Genomic DNA, 15,771 nt, shown 5'->3' with positions numbered 1-15,771 from the left:
AGGACTTAAAAAGCTGCTTATATTGAAATAAAAAAGGGGGGAAAAATAACATAACCAGTGCAACAATAAAGAAAATTGAAATCCTAGGTACTATTTTTTACCTGTCCTTGAACCTGAGACTTGCTTGCTTTCTTTTTTAAAAGGATGGGGATTCCACAACATCTCTAGACAGCCTGTTTGGTTGTTTATGTAGCAACCTTTTCTAGACTGAATGGTTGTTGCCACGTGTAGTGCTGTCCCTTCCTCTCTAAAACTCTTACCTTACTGTGATCCAGGTTCTCTTCTTTGTGTACAGCTTGTTCCGTGTATATTGTGCACAAAACAAAAATACATGATTGTAATTCATTAGTGTCTAGTAGGACACAATGAATTCTCTTGTGCCATGTAACACTTACTGTATTATATCTCAGGAGAAAAAAAACACTTGGACTCTTGGTCAGTTTTTAGTTTGGTATCTCTTTATGAGATGCTTTTCATCAGAACAAAACAACTGGTTAATCCCTATTTCACATAGGTGTGCTTCATTAATTCCAAAAGGTACAGGATATTCTGTTTGTCTTAATGAATTTCATGTTACTCCTTCTGGAGCACTTATTGCTACAATTAATTTTGAATTAAATCCTCAAAAATGCTTATGACTGCTTCTGACTGCAGACTTGATTCAGCTATTGTGTTTTATCATTACAGTTAATTAAAAGATTGCATAGAAGCAACACTGGGAACCAATCTGGAATGCCTGTTCATTTCGAATAGCACAGTGTAGGTGATATAATGAGGAAAACTGACTTTCAAAGAATTAAAAGTCTTAAGTGCCTTTAATTAACATAGAATAATTAAGTGGCATGAGAATGAGAGAGAGAAAATAGTGTTTTTGGCGGAGGAGCTATATGAAGGCAGTCAACTGGGATAAAAAACCAATTTGATGTAAACATTTTGAATGTTAGAAGGCACAATGTTGTGATCTTGGTCTGTTCTCCAAGATACTTCTGAGATCAGTAAATGAAATACTCTGCTGTGTGCTCAGTAAACATTCACAAAACCCACCAACTTTACAGGAAAGAAGAGCTGTATTAGTACGAAAGTTTAGGGGTGGTGGTGTTTTTGCTTGTGGTTTTGTTTTGTTCTGTTTTTAATGCTCTCTTCAAGTTTCATCTGTGCCAGGTCAGGAATGATCCCAGTTCTTACTAATTTTTTTTTTTTTTTTTTAATTCAAAACACAATCCAAACAGCTGTATTTAAGGTTATATTTCCATAGTAAGGATAGATGGAAAAAAGGCTTTATACACACGCAAAAGGGAGTAACTAAGAAAGTTGTTGGAATTCCATTAAGTTGTATGAATTACATGAAAGAGAGCACTGATGACCTTGGGCTTTTTAAAATAGAAATTGACATAAAATAGAAGCGAGGGTCATGATATTTATCTAATGTACATATTGTTTGTCCTAAAGCAAACAAACATCAAACTAATTCCTTCAATACACACTTTGTCTTTTAGCAGCTTGGCAAATGTTTTCCATTTTATTTTTCATTTATGCTATAATCAGCATGATTACACGTGCCAATTATACGAATCTGTGTGGCAATTGGAACTGAAGCACTTTCATTCACTGGCACCTTTTAACAGAGGTCAGCACGGTTTTAATCAGTGTTAGCTTTTGTTTCAGTTTTGGACAACCAATGAAAGGAGGAAAGATGGGTCTAGGAAGAAACAAACATTTTTTTTATTAGCATGTTGGTTTGTGTGTACGATTCATTTCAATAGCAAATCAGTAAATACAGGAACTGCATGTTAATCATCTGTTAAATATAGTTCAAATAGTGATGGATTTTAATTCCATTTTTGTTTATAAATAAATGTTCTGTGTTTTTAGACAGAGCTAAAGTTTGTTCTCAGAGGATTTAGCTTCGCTTTGATACCTGCCTGGTGCCTTGGTGAACTAGAAAGGAACTGGAAATAGAAGCATTGAAAACCAGGCAGGAAAAAAGTTTCATCTGGGAGGTGGAAAAATGCTTTTAAAAGATCAAGGCCAAGACTGTTCTAAATTGTTTAAACAAGCTCTTTTTGGATTTTCATTCTCTAAGGAGTCCTAAAGGTTGTAGAAAGGAATAGATTTTCAGAACTACTTTTATTTGCAGAAATACTGAGTTTCAAGCAATAAACCAAGAAATTTTGTGCTCTCCAACCTCTCAGCTAGTGAGGGACTATCATTTTAGCCAGATGTTCAAAGGAAATGAGTTAACATTTTCTATCAAAATGTTAACTTCCTCTATAGAAAATGTCACTTGTCAAAAGCATCTTTTCTCATTTTGCACAATCTAATAGGAAACACCTTGTTCAACTGCATTCATATTTCTGTTTCCCTGTGCTGGCTGTTGTACAGATAAACTGTTGTCTACAGATAGAAGCAAGACAGTGGTGATAGGACATCCTGATTTTTAGTTATTGCTGTTAAAACTAATTCCTTGTTGGCTTTGGGCAACTTACTTCAGCCTTTTGTTTAATGCATCATTTAATCTATGAGCTGGCGAGGACAGCAGTAGTTATTATTTCATATGGTAGTAAGAGTAAGAAGTGAACCTTTCAAGTTTGACATCGTGTTTGGGATTTATTTTTAATGCTTTAGAACAGTTATCATTAAATCAATATAACTGAAGTGTGGGTGTCTGTAAAAATATCTTCTAGTTCTGATTCTTTCTGATCCGATTGAAGTTCTGTCCTCCTCTTAACCTTTCATTTGGTGTTTAACTATCTTTGAGAGAAAATGGCTTGGTTAAGGAGCATCCTCCTAACAAACATGCATTCGCCGGATACGTATCTTCTCTAGAGTTCCCTTCTTTGTCTTTCTGGTGTTCAAGGAAAACCAATTATATGGCTGCCAAAGGAAAATACAACTTGCATCTCTAATATACAATTCATTATTCTAGACTAGGATAGAATATTTCCTTTGGAAGGGACCTACAGTGATCACCAGTCCAACTGCCTGAGCGATTCAGGGCTGACCAAAAGTTAAAGGCTGTTGTAAAGGACATTGTCCAAATGCCTCTTAAACAGGCTTGGGACATTGACTACCTCTTTAGGAAACCTGTTCCAGCGTTTGACCACGCTCTCAGTAAAGAAATGCTTCCTAATGTCCAGTCTAAACCTGCTCTCATGCACCTTATATGTTATAGGATAGACAGTATTTTTGGTTAGACTGGTATGTCTGGAAACAGTTAGCAAGTTCTTCAGGTTGGAAGCAGAGATGAAGTTGTCCTGGGTGGTGCTGGCTTTTGCTTTTGTGTTGTCCAGCTGGTGATGGCTTTTTGCCCTCTACATGCTTCCCTGGAACTCCCCACTCTCTGTGTATTCTAGACTGTACTTTGTATAATTGTCTGTGGAGATGTCTCTTGTAGACGGAGATAAGAAGCTGAATAGCCCCCCTGTAATCCAGGAGGAAACAGCAGCCTGCTGAGCCACTTGGATCCTCACAAGTCTATGGGACCAGATGGAATCCATCCCAGGGTGATGAGAGAGCTGGCAGAAGAGCTTGCCAAGCTGCTCTCCATCATCTGCCAACAGTTCTGGCTCACTGGGGAGGTCCCAGATGATTGGAAGTTGGCGAATGTCACACCAATCCACAAAAAGGGCCAGAAGGAGGACCCAGGAAACTACAGGCCTGTAAGCCTGACCTCAGTGCCTGGCAACATTATGGAGCAGATAAGTCTAAGTGCAGTCACACAGCACCTACAGGACGGACAGGGGATCAGACCCTGCCAGCACAGGTTTAGGAAGGGCAGGTCCTGTGTGACCAACCTGATCTCCTTTTATGACCAGGTGACCTGCCTGCTGGATGAGGGGAAGGCTGTGGATGTGTCTACCTGGCTTCAGCAAAGCCTTTGACACCGTCTCCCATAGCATACTCCTGGAAAAGCTGGCAGCCCAGGGCTTGGACAGGGGCACCCTGTGCTGGGTTAGGAACCGGCTGAAGGGCCGGGCCCAGAGAGTGGTGGTGAACGGGGCTGCATCCAGCTGGTGGCTGGTCACTAGTGGTGTCCCCCAGGGATCAGTGTTGGGCCTAGTTCTGTTTAATATCTTTATTGATGATTTAGATGAGGGGATTGAGTCCACCATCAGCAAATTTGCAGATGACACTAAGTTGGGGGGTAGTGTCAATCAGCTGGAAGGCAGGAGGGCTCTGCAGAGGGACCTGGACAGACTGGAGAGTTGGGCTGATTCCAGCAGGATGAGGTTCAACAAGGCCAAGTGCCTGGTCCTGCACTTTGGTCACAGCAACCCCCTGCAGCACTACAGGCTGGGGACAGAGTGGCTGAAGAGCAGCCAGGCGGAGAGAGACTTGGGGATTCTAATCAACAGGAAGCTGAACATGAGCCAGCAGTGTGCCCAGGTGGCCAAGAAGGCCAGTGACATCTGGGGTGAATCAGGAACAGTGTGGCCAACAGGTCCAGGGAATTGATTCTTCCCCTAGACTTAGCACTGGTGAGGCCATACCTTGAGTGTCCAGTTCTGGGCCCCTCAGTTCAGGAAGGACATTGAGGTGCTGGAGCTGGTTCAGAGAAGAGCAACAAGGCTGGTGAAGGGACTCGAGTGCAAGTCCTATGAGGAGAGGCTGAGGGAGCTGGGGTTGTTTAGCCTGGAGAAAAGGAGGCTCAGAGGAGACCTCATCACTCTCTACAACTCCCTGAAAGGAGGTTGTAGCCAGGTGGGGGTTGGTCTCTTCTCCCAGACAACTAGCAGTAAGACAAGAGGGCATGGTCTTAAGCTGTGCCAGGGGAGGTTTAACTTAGATGTTAGGAAGAAATTCTTTACAGAGAGGGTAATCAGGCATTGGAATGGGCTGCCCAGGGAAGTGGTGGATTCTCTGTCCCTGGAGGTTTTTAAGATGAGACTGGATGTGGCACTTAGTGCCATGGTCTAGTAACCACAGTGGTGTTGGATCAAGGGTTGTACTTGATGATCTCAGAGTTCCTTTCCAACCCAACTGATTCTATGATTCTATGATGTTATTGGAGACAGTGTCAAAAGCCCTACCAAGGTCAAGGTAAACAGCATCCATTATTCTCCCCCCTCTGTTGAGCAAGCCACTTTTCTGTAGAAGCCTATCAAGTTGGTTAAGCATCACTTACCCATCATAAATCCATGCTGACTACTCTTGATGTCCTTCGTGTATTTGAAAATGATTTCTGGGATAACTTGCTGTGTCACCTTCAAAGGACTGAGGTGAAGTAGAGCAGCGTGTAGCTCTCTGAATCCTCCTTCTTGTCCCTCTCTAAGACAAGAGTGATGTTTCTTTTTTTTTTTCCTCTCAGTCCTTTTAGCAACTATTAAGATGGTAGATAAATAATTTGGGGAAAATCTTTTTAGTAATCTTTATCAGGGACATGTTTCTATGTATGAAGGAAAACCTACTTATTCTTTAGGACTTTTTTTCAATTTTTCTACAATTTAAATTCTTCTAGCAAGTAAAATGAAACGTTATCTTGCGTATTTAGCAAGTGTGTATTTTATTTGCTTCAGTTGTGTATACCAGGTCATAAGAGTTAAGAAAGACTGGTGAAGACAGGTATCCTGAAATGTTTTTTCATGTAAAGGAAAGCATAGGAAGCTGCTGTAGGAGGCTTATCTAAGCTCTTCTATAATACAGAAGCGCTTGCTGATTGCTGGCTTCACTATTTAAAACAAGTGAGATAAATCTAGTGAGATGTACATAATGGAACTGTGTTTCATGTATGCAATTGCTGAGTTGAAGCAGCAGTATTGCCGTGCTTCTAAAGGCTAAAGATAGGAACTGATACAATAACAGTCCTATACAAGTAACATGTAGCTCTTCTGCTAAGTTACCCTTTTTTGTTCATGAATGTGTCTAGTTGCAGCATTGATTATAGTTGCATGTTCACAAAAAGGGAAAATTGACTCCTGCTGAGAGTAGGTGGGGGATTAGGTTTTTTATTATCAAACCATCTGCTTCTGTGTATACTGAAGACATGTTGAATGTTTTCTTGAAAATAGTGTGACAATTTGAGTCAATAAACAGGTTCTACTTGCATTTAATTCTTGAAACAGAGTTAATCTATCTTCAAGTTTGATCTGATAACCATCACTGGCAGAATTAAATGTTGTTCTACTTTTATTCCTCCCTAGTTTATTTTTATTTCAGGCAACCTGTGATCTTATGTGACAAGAATGCTTTTGTTTTAGCCATGGATTTAAAATGGGGGGGGAAGGGGCAATAGGGTGGCTTCTGTTTATCTTTTTGTTTTTCTCATTACCTCAGCTGTAACACTGTGAGCATTGCTGTAAATATCAGCTGTACTATTGAATAGGTAACTGGAACCAATTATAATTGGGTAAAAATATGATTTTATAGGGGGTTTTTGTATGCAATACAAAAATATTTATATCCTTTGCTTTAAGATTTTAAATGACTCAGTGCATTACTGTATGAAAGAAATTCCCCACACTTTTAAACTGTATCACTTGGTTAATATGATTCTTTATTGGTTGTCATTGGCTGAGGTTGTCTATTATATATATTATAAATGCTTCTTGTGGTTCTATATTTTAGGTTTAAAAATATCTGGAGAGAGATTAAGGGGCTCAACAAGTAACGCTCTAATGGATGACAGCGAATTTCCACCAAATGATCTGCAAATAGACTCAAAGGACAGTCTTACTGCTAACTGTAGGGTAGAAAGTTTGGCATCTCATTTGTTTCCTTCAGCTGACGAAAATGAAAATCAACTTGACAGTGATGGAAATGAAGTTCTGACCAGTAGCAGCATTGCTATGGGACGACAGGATAGAGGTGAACAGGATAACATCAATAATAATGAGAATATGGACAGTGGAGACTGTACCCCAAGCTGTACGGAAAGTGAGACTGAGAGGAGATCTGTAAATGTCCATATGGACCCTCAGCTGGAGGAAAAGCCTATTACAGAAAAACAGCCAGGTGGAAAAAGAAGTCCAAGAAGCAAAAGAAGCCCCAGTAAAAAGTCTAAAGGTACTTTATTTAAAAAGTTCTTGTTCTGTTTACTTAAAAAATAACACTGTAGTTTAAATCTATGAGCTAATAAGAAAATTATATTTTAGTTGTCATACTACTTTTTTTTATCATTTCACTAAAGGTTTGGTTTTACTTTTTTTCCCAGAAGTGCTAATAGTCCTTAGTCAGCTTCAGATGTAGATGTTTTCACCTTCTGTATTTAAACAGTGGCTATGTAGAAAGTTTAACACATCAAGTAAACAGGAGCAGAGGGAGGTACACGGTTTCAATATGGAAATTGGGCTGACTTCCAAATCAAAATAGACAGAAATTCAAGTAATATGGTTTTATTCATTTGAACATTGTGATCAAGTGCAAGATTTTTGTGTCTTGATCCAGTGTCAAGATTTGAAATTTTGTTATGAGTACCAAATAGTTTGATCTTGGCCTGCTGTTGTCAAAATTGACTTACATTTTTCAAAGCTTAACAGATAGTCCTAGGATGTGTGTTTTGGGTAATGAACTGTTAAAAAATATGTTCCCACCAATTTTTGATGTTACTTTTTTGTTAGAGATTTTGGATATGAATTGGATAAGGAAACTGTGATGTTTATTATATGTCCTTAGGTGAGATTCTTCTTCCCTTTTTGAAGGAGTAGGATTTCTTGTAACAGAATGTCTTATTATATTAGGTTTTTGCCATCCATCCTAAAGCTTATGTGTCATAGTGCTGTAAATATGTTGATTAAAATCAGCATGTTTCATGCATAGGTTTCTTTGAAAGCTACTTGGAAAAACTGATTCGTGCCTGCTTTTTTTCCCCCCATGCATTTAAAATAGATTACAATTTTCCTTATAAATGACAAGTCTTTTGTAACCTAATCTGAAAACTGATTATGATTTTAACAGATGATAAAATAGGTAAAGATGGGAAAAGAAGGAAGCCTTGCATTCCATATCTTGTACATATAGACAAAATCTAGAAAAGAAAAATTATATTTTCTTGTGGAGATAAGAGCATTTTGAAATCTGTCATAAGAGGGAGAATAATTTCTCAATACCTTTCTGCACCATTTAATAAGTATTTATTTAATCTGTAGATTTAAGTTTTAATAATAGCATAAAATATTTAAAATGAGATCAGCAGAAGTAATTGAGAATCAATCATCTGTATGATGAGAATAACAAAAATCAAGTTGATGAAAAGTTATACATGCGTGTGGACAGAGGTATCTGATGCACAGTGAGAGGAAGAAAAGGAAAAAACTTCACCTAAACACTGAAAGTTGAACTTTGCTTGTAATCTCTCTCCATTAGTTTGTATTCTTGTTGATAAATACAATGAACTGATGCAGAAATACCACAAAATGAGCTGTCCACAGTAGAATGAAGTTTTAAGACAAAAACAGATTTCTGAAATAATAGAAAATTCCATGGAAAAATCCAGCAATGTAAAATACCACACAAGAGAACATCCTGCCTGCAAAATTATTTAGAGTTTTGTTGAATTGTTATGAATAAACTCTTACTACTTTATTAATAAAGGACCTTGATTGTTGTAGAGGAAGATCAAAATATAAAATTACTTTGTATCTCCCATTGTTTATGGTCTAATATACATTTAGCTTTTTAGATACTCTCCTGTAATGGTTCTTCTGTTTTCACACAATGCAGTGACTGTGTCATGATTTCTTAATGTTGCAAATGTCTTTATTTTAGTGACAGTCTTCCATTTCATTTCCAATACCAGCTTTTTTAAAGGATTCCTGAGCATCCCTCTATGTAAAAGAACCAAACTAGCTTTGGTTCTAGTACTAGTTTTGGTACTAGTTGGTACGTGTCTTTGTACTAACTCAGACTTAAAGGAGAGAATAATCAAACTAGAGGGGAAGATCCCCGAGTAAGTGACAGCAGAGCACCAGACATGCAAGCTGGAATCTCAAACTAAGTTATTGCATTGCATGTATTATGGTTCAGTATTTCCTCTGACAGTGGCCAATAGGGGATGTGTAGGTGAGAGTATAAGGACAAGGCAGAGATGTAGTGATCCGTTCACATGTTCTGCTTGACATCTGCAATCTACAATTATTCATTCAGGACTTTACCAAGTGGGAATGGACAGACTGTAATACCTTAGAGTGAATTTGTCACCTGACTTACAGTTGGTTTCTTGCATCCATTTTGGTGTCCTAGAGTAAGTAGTTCAAAGATTTACCTTTATTTATAGTTTGGAGAAGCACCTCCTTTTAGCTCTCTTGATTCTGCAATAGAATTATTAGAGTAAATTGACAAGTCTGTAGCTTCTACATCCCGTTTTTTCTCACATTCTTTTGTGTCCTAATTATAGTTTTGAATATATACTATGATTATCTATGTTTAAGGAGGACTGGTGATCAAAGAACTGATGTAAATTTAAATTGACTAATTTAAATTTGGTGATTATTCATACTGTGATTCCTTGTAATGAACCGTACTAACTTAAGTGCAGTAGAGATAGTGATTCATGAAGTGTCATCTGCTTCAATGTATTTTTGTAAATGTGGACTTGAAATTATCCCTGTTCTCTGAAAATAAGGTCATCTTTTTTAAAAACATCAGCCCTGGCTTAACTAGTAACTTAATATTGTAAAACCAGTGTGTAATTCCTTAACATACTATAGCATGGTAACTTGCACTGAATCTTTTTTCCCCAAGTTAAATTGTGCAACATACACTTTTCCTATAAATTATTCAATTTATTTCTTGAAGCAGCTTGAAGGTGGAGGAAGGAAGTAAGTAGTGTGGTTGGGATGGATTTGGTGTTGAAGCAAATGAAATATATGAATATAAGTTAGTCAAATTATATGAAAATTCAAACAATGATATTTTGTTCAGGGTTCTGTGCCACACTAAACAAAATTTGGGGTTTGCTCAATTAAAGCTATATCTTTAACACCAACACTTTTGTCTTAAAATCTCTTTTCTTAAAAATGAATGGATTTTAAATACTTGTTGGTGGGGTTTTTTTTAAAATACTTCTTGAATGAATCAGTCTGAACCAGCTTTCTGATATTGAGTACCAAAGAATGTTTAAAAAAAGAGATTGCCAAATGTTTTCTGTACTAGAAACTTCTGTTACTGGTGACTTGAGTTAATGCTTCTGAATGTGAAAATTAAAATTCAATTGAAAAACAGAGGACAATATCCATAATTGTATTTTGACAGGAAATGCCTCGTACTTGTACCTCTGACTGATTGTCAGGCAGGTGGCAAGCACACCTTAATTTCATATACTTGCAGTACTGATAAATAAAAAAAATCTGAGGCATATTGAAGTATGTGTTTGTCATTTTTATTCACAAAATTTGACCTTTTTGCAAACGTGGGGCTGCTTCTGTGAATTCTTGGGGAAATTGTAAGAAAATTTGCTTCTCCCGATGTCTTAGGAAACATTGGCACACTCAACTGGGCATAGAAGATGTCAGTTGAAATATCTGTGAGCCTGGCAGAGCAAAACTTGAACCCAGCTCTCTGTCTCATGCCTAGTGAATGCTCTGGCCGCTGGTACCTTCTGTGTATTTTCACATGTATTTTCATAAAAGTTTTGCTTCCATTCCATTTACTATGGAGTAAATATCAATGCTTTATAAAGTGAGAAAGTTAATCCTTCCTTATTAAAAAATCAGAAATATATGTAAGACACCAGTCTTTAGTTAAAAAAAAAAAATTAATTTGCTTTAGTTTGCGTGATTCCAGAAAGAAGTAGCATTGTTTTCAAGAAGAGGGAGAAAAAATAAATAGGGATCTTAGCCCATCACACCTTTATGGTGAAATAGCATTATTAAGTGTTACAATAAAAGTTCTTTGTTATAGTGCTACTAAGGCACAAATGTTGTCTTGTATTAAAAATCGTACGAGGTAGAATTAACTTGAATAACTGTAAGGTCTTGTTTTCAGAATCAGGGAAGTAATTTGAGGGCAAAATTTGATTCCAAGTGAGTGACAGCTCAACTATAGATACAGTTTATAAACTATGTGTTAGCAACAGTATCGTGATAACATTATAATTAAGGTTTTTCATTACCGTTGCTATTGAGCATGTTTCAGTCAATGTTCATGTTTTGATATGACAGGTGATTATTAACTGCTTAATGAAGTGCAGTTTGAAGTGACATTTGGTTTCTTTATTTGTTTTTCTGAGATGTTTTGAGTTTCCCCGAACATGTTTTTCTGGTTTCATGATCATGTGTTGAACAGGAGGCTATATTTTTAAAGACAGCCCTAATTCCATCTCCAGAAGTATTTCCTGGCTTGTATCTTGCATCTACTTTTGTCTCTTTTGCTTCTGGCCCACAGGAAGCCCAAATAAATACCGGAAAATCAGAGATGTGCATTAATATTGAAAAAGCAACATTAAGTTACACCCATATTTTTTCTGGCAGGAAGCCCTGTGAAAATAGCCACCCACAGAGATTATAAGTACTCCTGACCTGGGTAGTTTACTTAGTAAAGAGTTTAAAATAACCAAAAGTAAAACAGTGGAGCCTTCAGTGGACAAGCTAATGCCTTTCTACTGCCCTAAATCTTAAACTTGAATCATCACTATAGGGTCTCAGTTGCAATAAACACAGGGGGGTCTGAAACCCAGTACCCAAGCTGTAGACACAAAGTGTGGTGGTTACTTGAAACAGTGCCCCCACCTGTCCTGCTTTTAAATGATAACATGATTTTCAGAAAATGGATATAACTGGAGAACAATAACATACTCATCATAACTTGAGTTTATAAAAGCTTATTGTGCACATTTCTGTGGCCAACTTCTCTAAATTGTTTTTTAAAATTATGGGATTTTTTTAAAAGTGCAGTTCCATGTAAGTGTGTCAAAATCAATATTGTTTACTGGGGGAAAAAAAGTGTTCATTCATTGGTGGAATCAGCTATAGTTTTCTGGTTACTCATAGACTGTGTGTTATGGGAACCTTATAGGTGTTCCCTGATCTTCGTGAGAAACTGATCCAGTCAGTATGTGGGTAGTTGATTTCTCCCACTACTACTGTCACTACTAATACTCTACACTTCTTCCTTAATCTCATTTAACATTTTCTCATAACTATCTTATTAATGATCAGAACTACACTGCAAATATTACATTTCTAACAATAAAATATGGGATTTGCACCCAGGAAATTTTTCCTGTAATATTTTTATACTGTTTTACTTTAAATTATCCTTCCTATATCCTCCAGTTGCTTGTTTGACTTTTTTGACTTCTATAAAATTGAAGACAGGCAAGAGTGAACTGCCAGGGAATGTACCACTGAGAGCCGAGTTTTCTGTCTAGCAAGAAGTTCTGGAATCTAAATTCAGTTTAGATGTCATTGTTAGCAACATAGATCAGCACTACTGGCTCCTTCCCTGGACTCTCAAACAAACTGTCCAACTGTCTAGGGGGGGTCTTCCTTTTCACTCAGCTGGACAGTCCCCTGGACATCTCTTCCCCCCCCACTAGAATCCCCACTATCATCATTTGCTTCTTTCTATCCTTTAAGATCTTGTCACTGTGTTATCATCAGAACAGGAACTGGTCGAATTTTCCTTTCTTCCATGCATCTGTCCATCCTCAGGACACCTCCTTATACGAGGTCCTTGGTACAAGTAAAGAGAAAAACTGAGAACCTCATTCACACTGTCCTCATCTATCTGCCTTTTGCCCTTTTTGAGCAAAACTCTACTGTAAACAACTCTACTTTCTGTCTCTGCTATACTACAATTGAGTCTTAATGTAGAAATTTGACCACTTGGATCTGAGTATTGATTTTTTAGCTAAAAGTGCAACACCAGTCACAACACAATATCTTTTTACATCATCCTGGTCTCTTATTAATAACTCTGTGGAACACTTTAAGTGTTTTGGTTTGGCTTTTTTCTCCCTTAAGTTAAAGCAGGGTCCCAGTTAGAAGTGTACAAAAATATCTGATGTTACTGTACTCTTTCAGGTAGGTGAGTTGACAGTGAGACAGACCTGTCACAATTAATTTTGACAAGGACAGTATTTTGTTTACTTGCAGGGATGTTATTTAAGACACTAGGTTTTTATTATTGGCTTTTATATTGAAATTTCCTAAAAAAAAACCTAACTTGTATTTTTTTGAATCCTAACCCAAGTACTTGTCCTTTTTAAAGGAGTTTCTACAGCAGGAACTGCAGCAATCAAGGAGGAAAATACTCCTATTACAGATACAGATTCTGTGCAGGCTGAAGGGGCTGTTGAAGCAAAGGAAAACCTTCACCCAAAGGAACAAAACCAAATGTTGCAGTCTCTTTTCTCTTTGCTCCGTGAAGAGGTTGAGCAGATGGATTCAAAGATACTGCCCCTGTGTCTACATCAGGTACTTCCTGTGATTATGGGTTGCTGCACCAAATTTTGTTTTTATTTGAGACTTTATTCGTAAGGAAAAAAGGCAATAAATGCAACAGATACCATGGACTGGATATTTTGATGTATAACAGATGGTCAAGGCAAATATCTCCTCTAAGGTCTTGTAATATTTGTTAAATTATAAATTGCCTTGTAAGTATATTCTGCAGTTAAAGGAAACTTAAGGATGGGTTTTCTAATTCCCTAAATGATGAAATTCTAGTTTGGCAGGAATTTAGGAAAATCACTCTTCAGTATAAATTAAATATGATTTGTAAGGTGCTGGTATAGGTACAAGAGAGCAAATATGTAAATAACATTTTAAACCTGGAGTTGTTTTTACTGTTGCAGACTTCTTTCATGCATGAATGCTAGGATTCCAAGTGTATAACTTTATATAAGCACAGTTGCCAAACTTTCAAGATCAAAGGAAAAACAGTGTGGTTTGAAAAGCAATCTTTTTATTAACTGGCCAGTGTGTAGAGTTTTTTTCTGGAGGTTATGATGCAGAAGAATTATGTGGATAGGACTTAATGCAGTATTAATTTATAGCATAGTTGTGTCAGACTAAGAGTGGACTGGAAGAGTTTTTGTTTGGCTGTGATGTCTAATATGGGCAATATGTAGATATTTCAAATGTCTGATTTGACTTAGTTGGATTATCTTTATTTTGGAAAATTGGATGATTTTGATATTTTAAATTTCTAAACTGCAATGACACTCCTGCATTCTTATTCTCTTTGATACAAATAAGTGATTATATTTGAGAAAGAGGTTTCTCTTCAGTTGTTGCATGTTATAGATAATTTACATTTGACACAGAATTTTAAATTATTTTTTTCTAATCTGTGCTTCAGCAAAGGTATTTGATACTGTTCCTTAACTTATGTGAAACTTAGCTTTCGGATTAAAAATTTGTACTTTTACACACGTTGAATTTGGGGGTCATTCATGAGTTAGTACAAAGGGCATTTGTGGAAAACAACACAGGGCAAAAACTTCAAAACACTTTACAGACACCAAGGAGTGTCATTGAATGCGATGGAGGTGAAATCTTGTTTGTTGGTTTTAGATGACTAAGCCACACCCTAAGGGTAACAACATTTTGAAAGTCATACAGGAACTGTGACAGAATCTGCATTTCCAGATTCAAACATGTACTCAAGCACCATCTTTTTTTTTTTCCTAAGAAATACCAAGCATTTTGAATGGACTGTTTGAAAGAAAGCTAGCAGAACTTATAAGGATTATAACATGTTTTTTAATTGTGAGGAGGGCAGAGGGGGAAAGGATTTTAAATTTAGCATTCATGTAAAGTGAATCTATTAAGAATTTTTTTTCCTTTTCTAGTGAATTAACCTGTCATCTTCAGTCTTTTTTTTTTTTTAGATTGTTAATACAACCTGCCAGTAACTTTTTTTATGCCAAGTCTAGCAAATACTCTATCACATTCTGTTTTTTTAATGTATGATAAAATTCAATGTAAAATCAAGAGCTGTGTTGGATGTTCTGGAGTATTAACAATCTGCGGTGTTAGTGGGAAGCCTGTATTGAGTATTTAAAGGCTGCGGGATATTAGGGACTGTTCTAAGGTTTAACTTTTAATTAAAATAGGATGTGACTTTTTTTTTCCTGTCTTGAATGGGATTAATTTGATTTGTTTAGCATTTGTTACAGAATCTGATTTATATATAAAACATAGAAAAAGAGCTTTGACAGTTCAAGAAATCCTTAGAAGACTACTGTGGAATGCAGACAAAATGTACAAATAAAGAATCTTAGAAATCACTTACCGATTCTCGTTTGAAGGTACCAGGCTCAGAATGGTCTAGTGGTTAGTAATAAGGCTGAGAGGCAGGAAAATACAATTTGTAACCTAGATTCCTCTATCAAGTTTTACTGTATTTTTTGAGCAATCACCTTTAGACTTTTACAAAAGTGCCTACTTGTTAAGCTCTTCATATTATGATTATCTAAATTGACGTCCCAAAGAATTTGAGACTGAATTTTTGTGTGCTCCCACAGAAGTCATTGGAGTATCATCTATGAGGTGCCTCAACCAGAACGTTCTGGTCTCAGGGTGCCTGCAATTTCTGGTCACATTTTGCTAGCATGGCCCTTTTGCTAGCATGGCAAATAGGAAGATTGCCAATATTCACTGTCCCGGAAGACTGATTAGTTGCTTATAATGATCACTGATAGTGTAGAGTTATGTAGAATAAAATATTTTTACTTCTGAAGTTTATATTTTTTGTATTTCATTGCATGCACAAACAAAGCTGTCAGTATTCCTCAGCTTCCTGTGAAAGCCTGCACAGTTTTCTAGCAAGCACAAATAAGTTGTTGTTGCAATTCTCAAAAATTATTTGTCTAGAGGGAGGAATTGGAAG

General features: G+C 36.9%; 1 protein-coding gene across 3 annotated transcripts in view; it reads left to right on the top strand.

Moving 5' to 3' along the window:
- Positions 1–15,771, top strand: part of CNST (consortin, connexin sorting protein) — a 45,875-nt gene that overhangs the window by 6,591 nt on the left and 23,513 nt on the right. The window contains exons 1-3 of one of the 3 annotated variants that reach the window (XM_018085261.2): positions 5,008–5,040; positions 6,565–7,002; positions 13,147–13,352. In XM_018085261.2, coding sequence (XP_017940750.1) covers positions 6,615–7,002; positions 13,147–13,352 — 594 coding nt within the window. In that variant the 5' untranslated portion in view covers positions 5,008–5,040; positions 6,565–6,614. Of the gene's footprint in view, positions 1–5,007; positions 5,041–6,564; positions 7,003–13,146; positions 13,353–15,771 lie in introns of those variants that run through there. The other 2 variants (XM_018085260.2, XM_008929787.3) reach the window with 2 other exon arrangements.

This window comes from Manacus vitellinus, unplaced genomic scaffold (assembly GCF_001715985.3).
Source record: "Manacus vitellinus isolate BGI_N305 unplaced genomic scaffold, ASM171598v3 scaffold_8_pilon, whole genome shotgun sequence".
In the NCBI taxonomy this organism is placed as follows: Eukaryota; Metazoa; Chordata; class Aves; order Passeriformes; family Pipridae; genus Manacus; species Manacus vitellinus.
The sequence above is the reverse complement of the archived record's forward strand: the minus strand, read 5'-3'. Positions and strand labels throughout refer to the sequence as shown.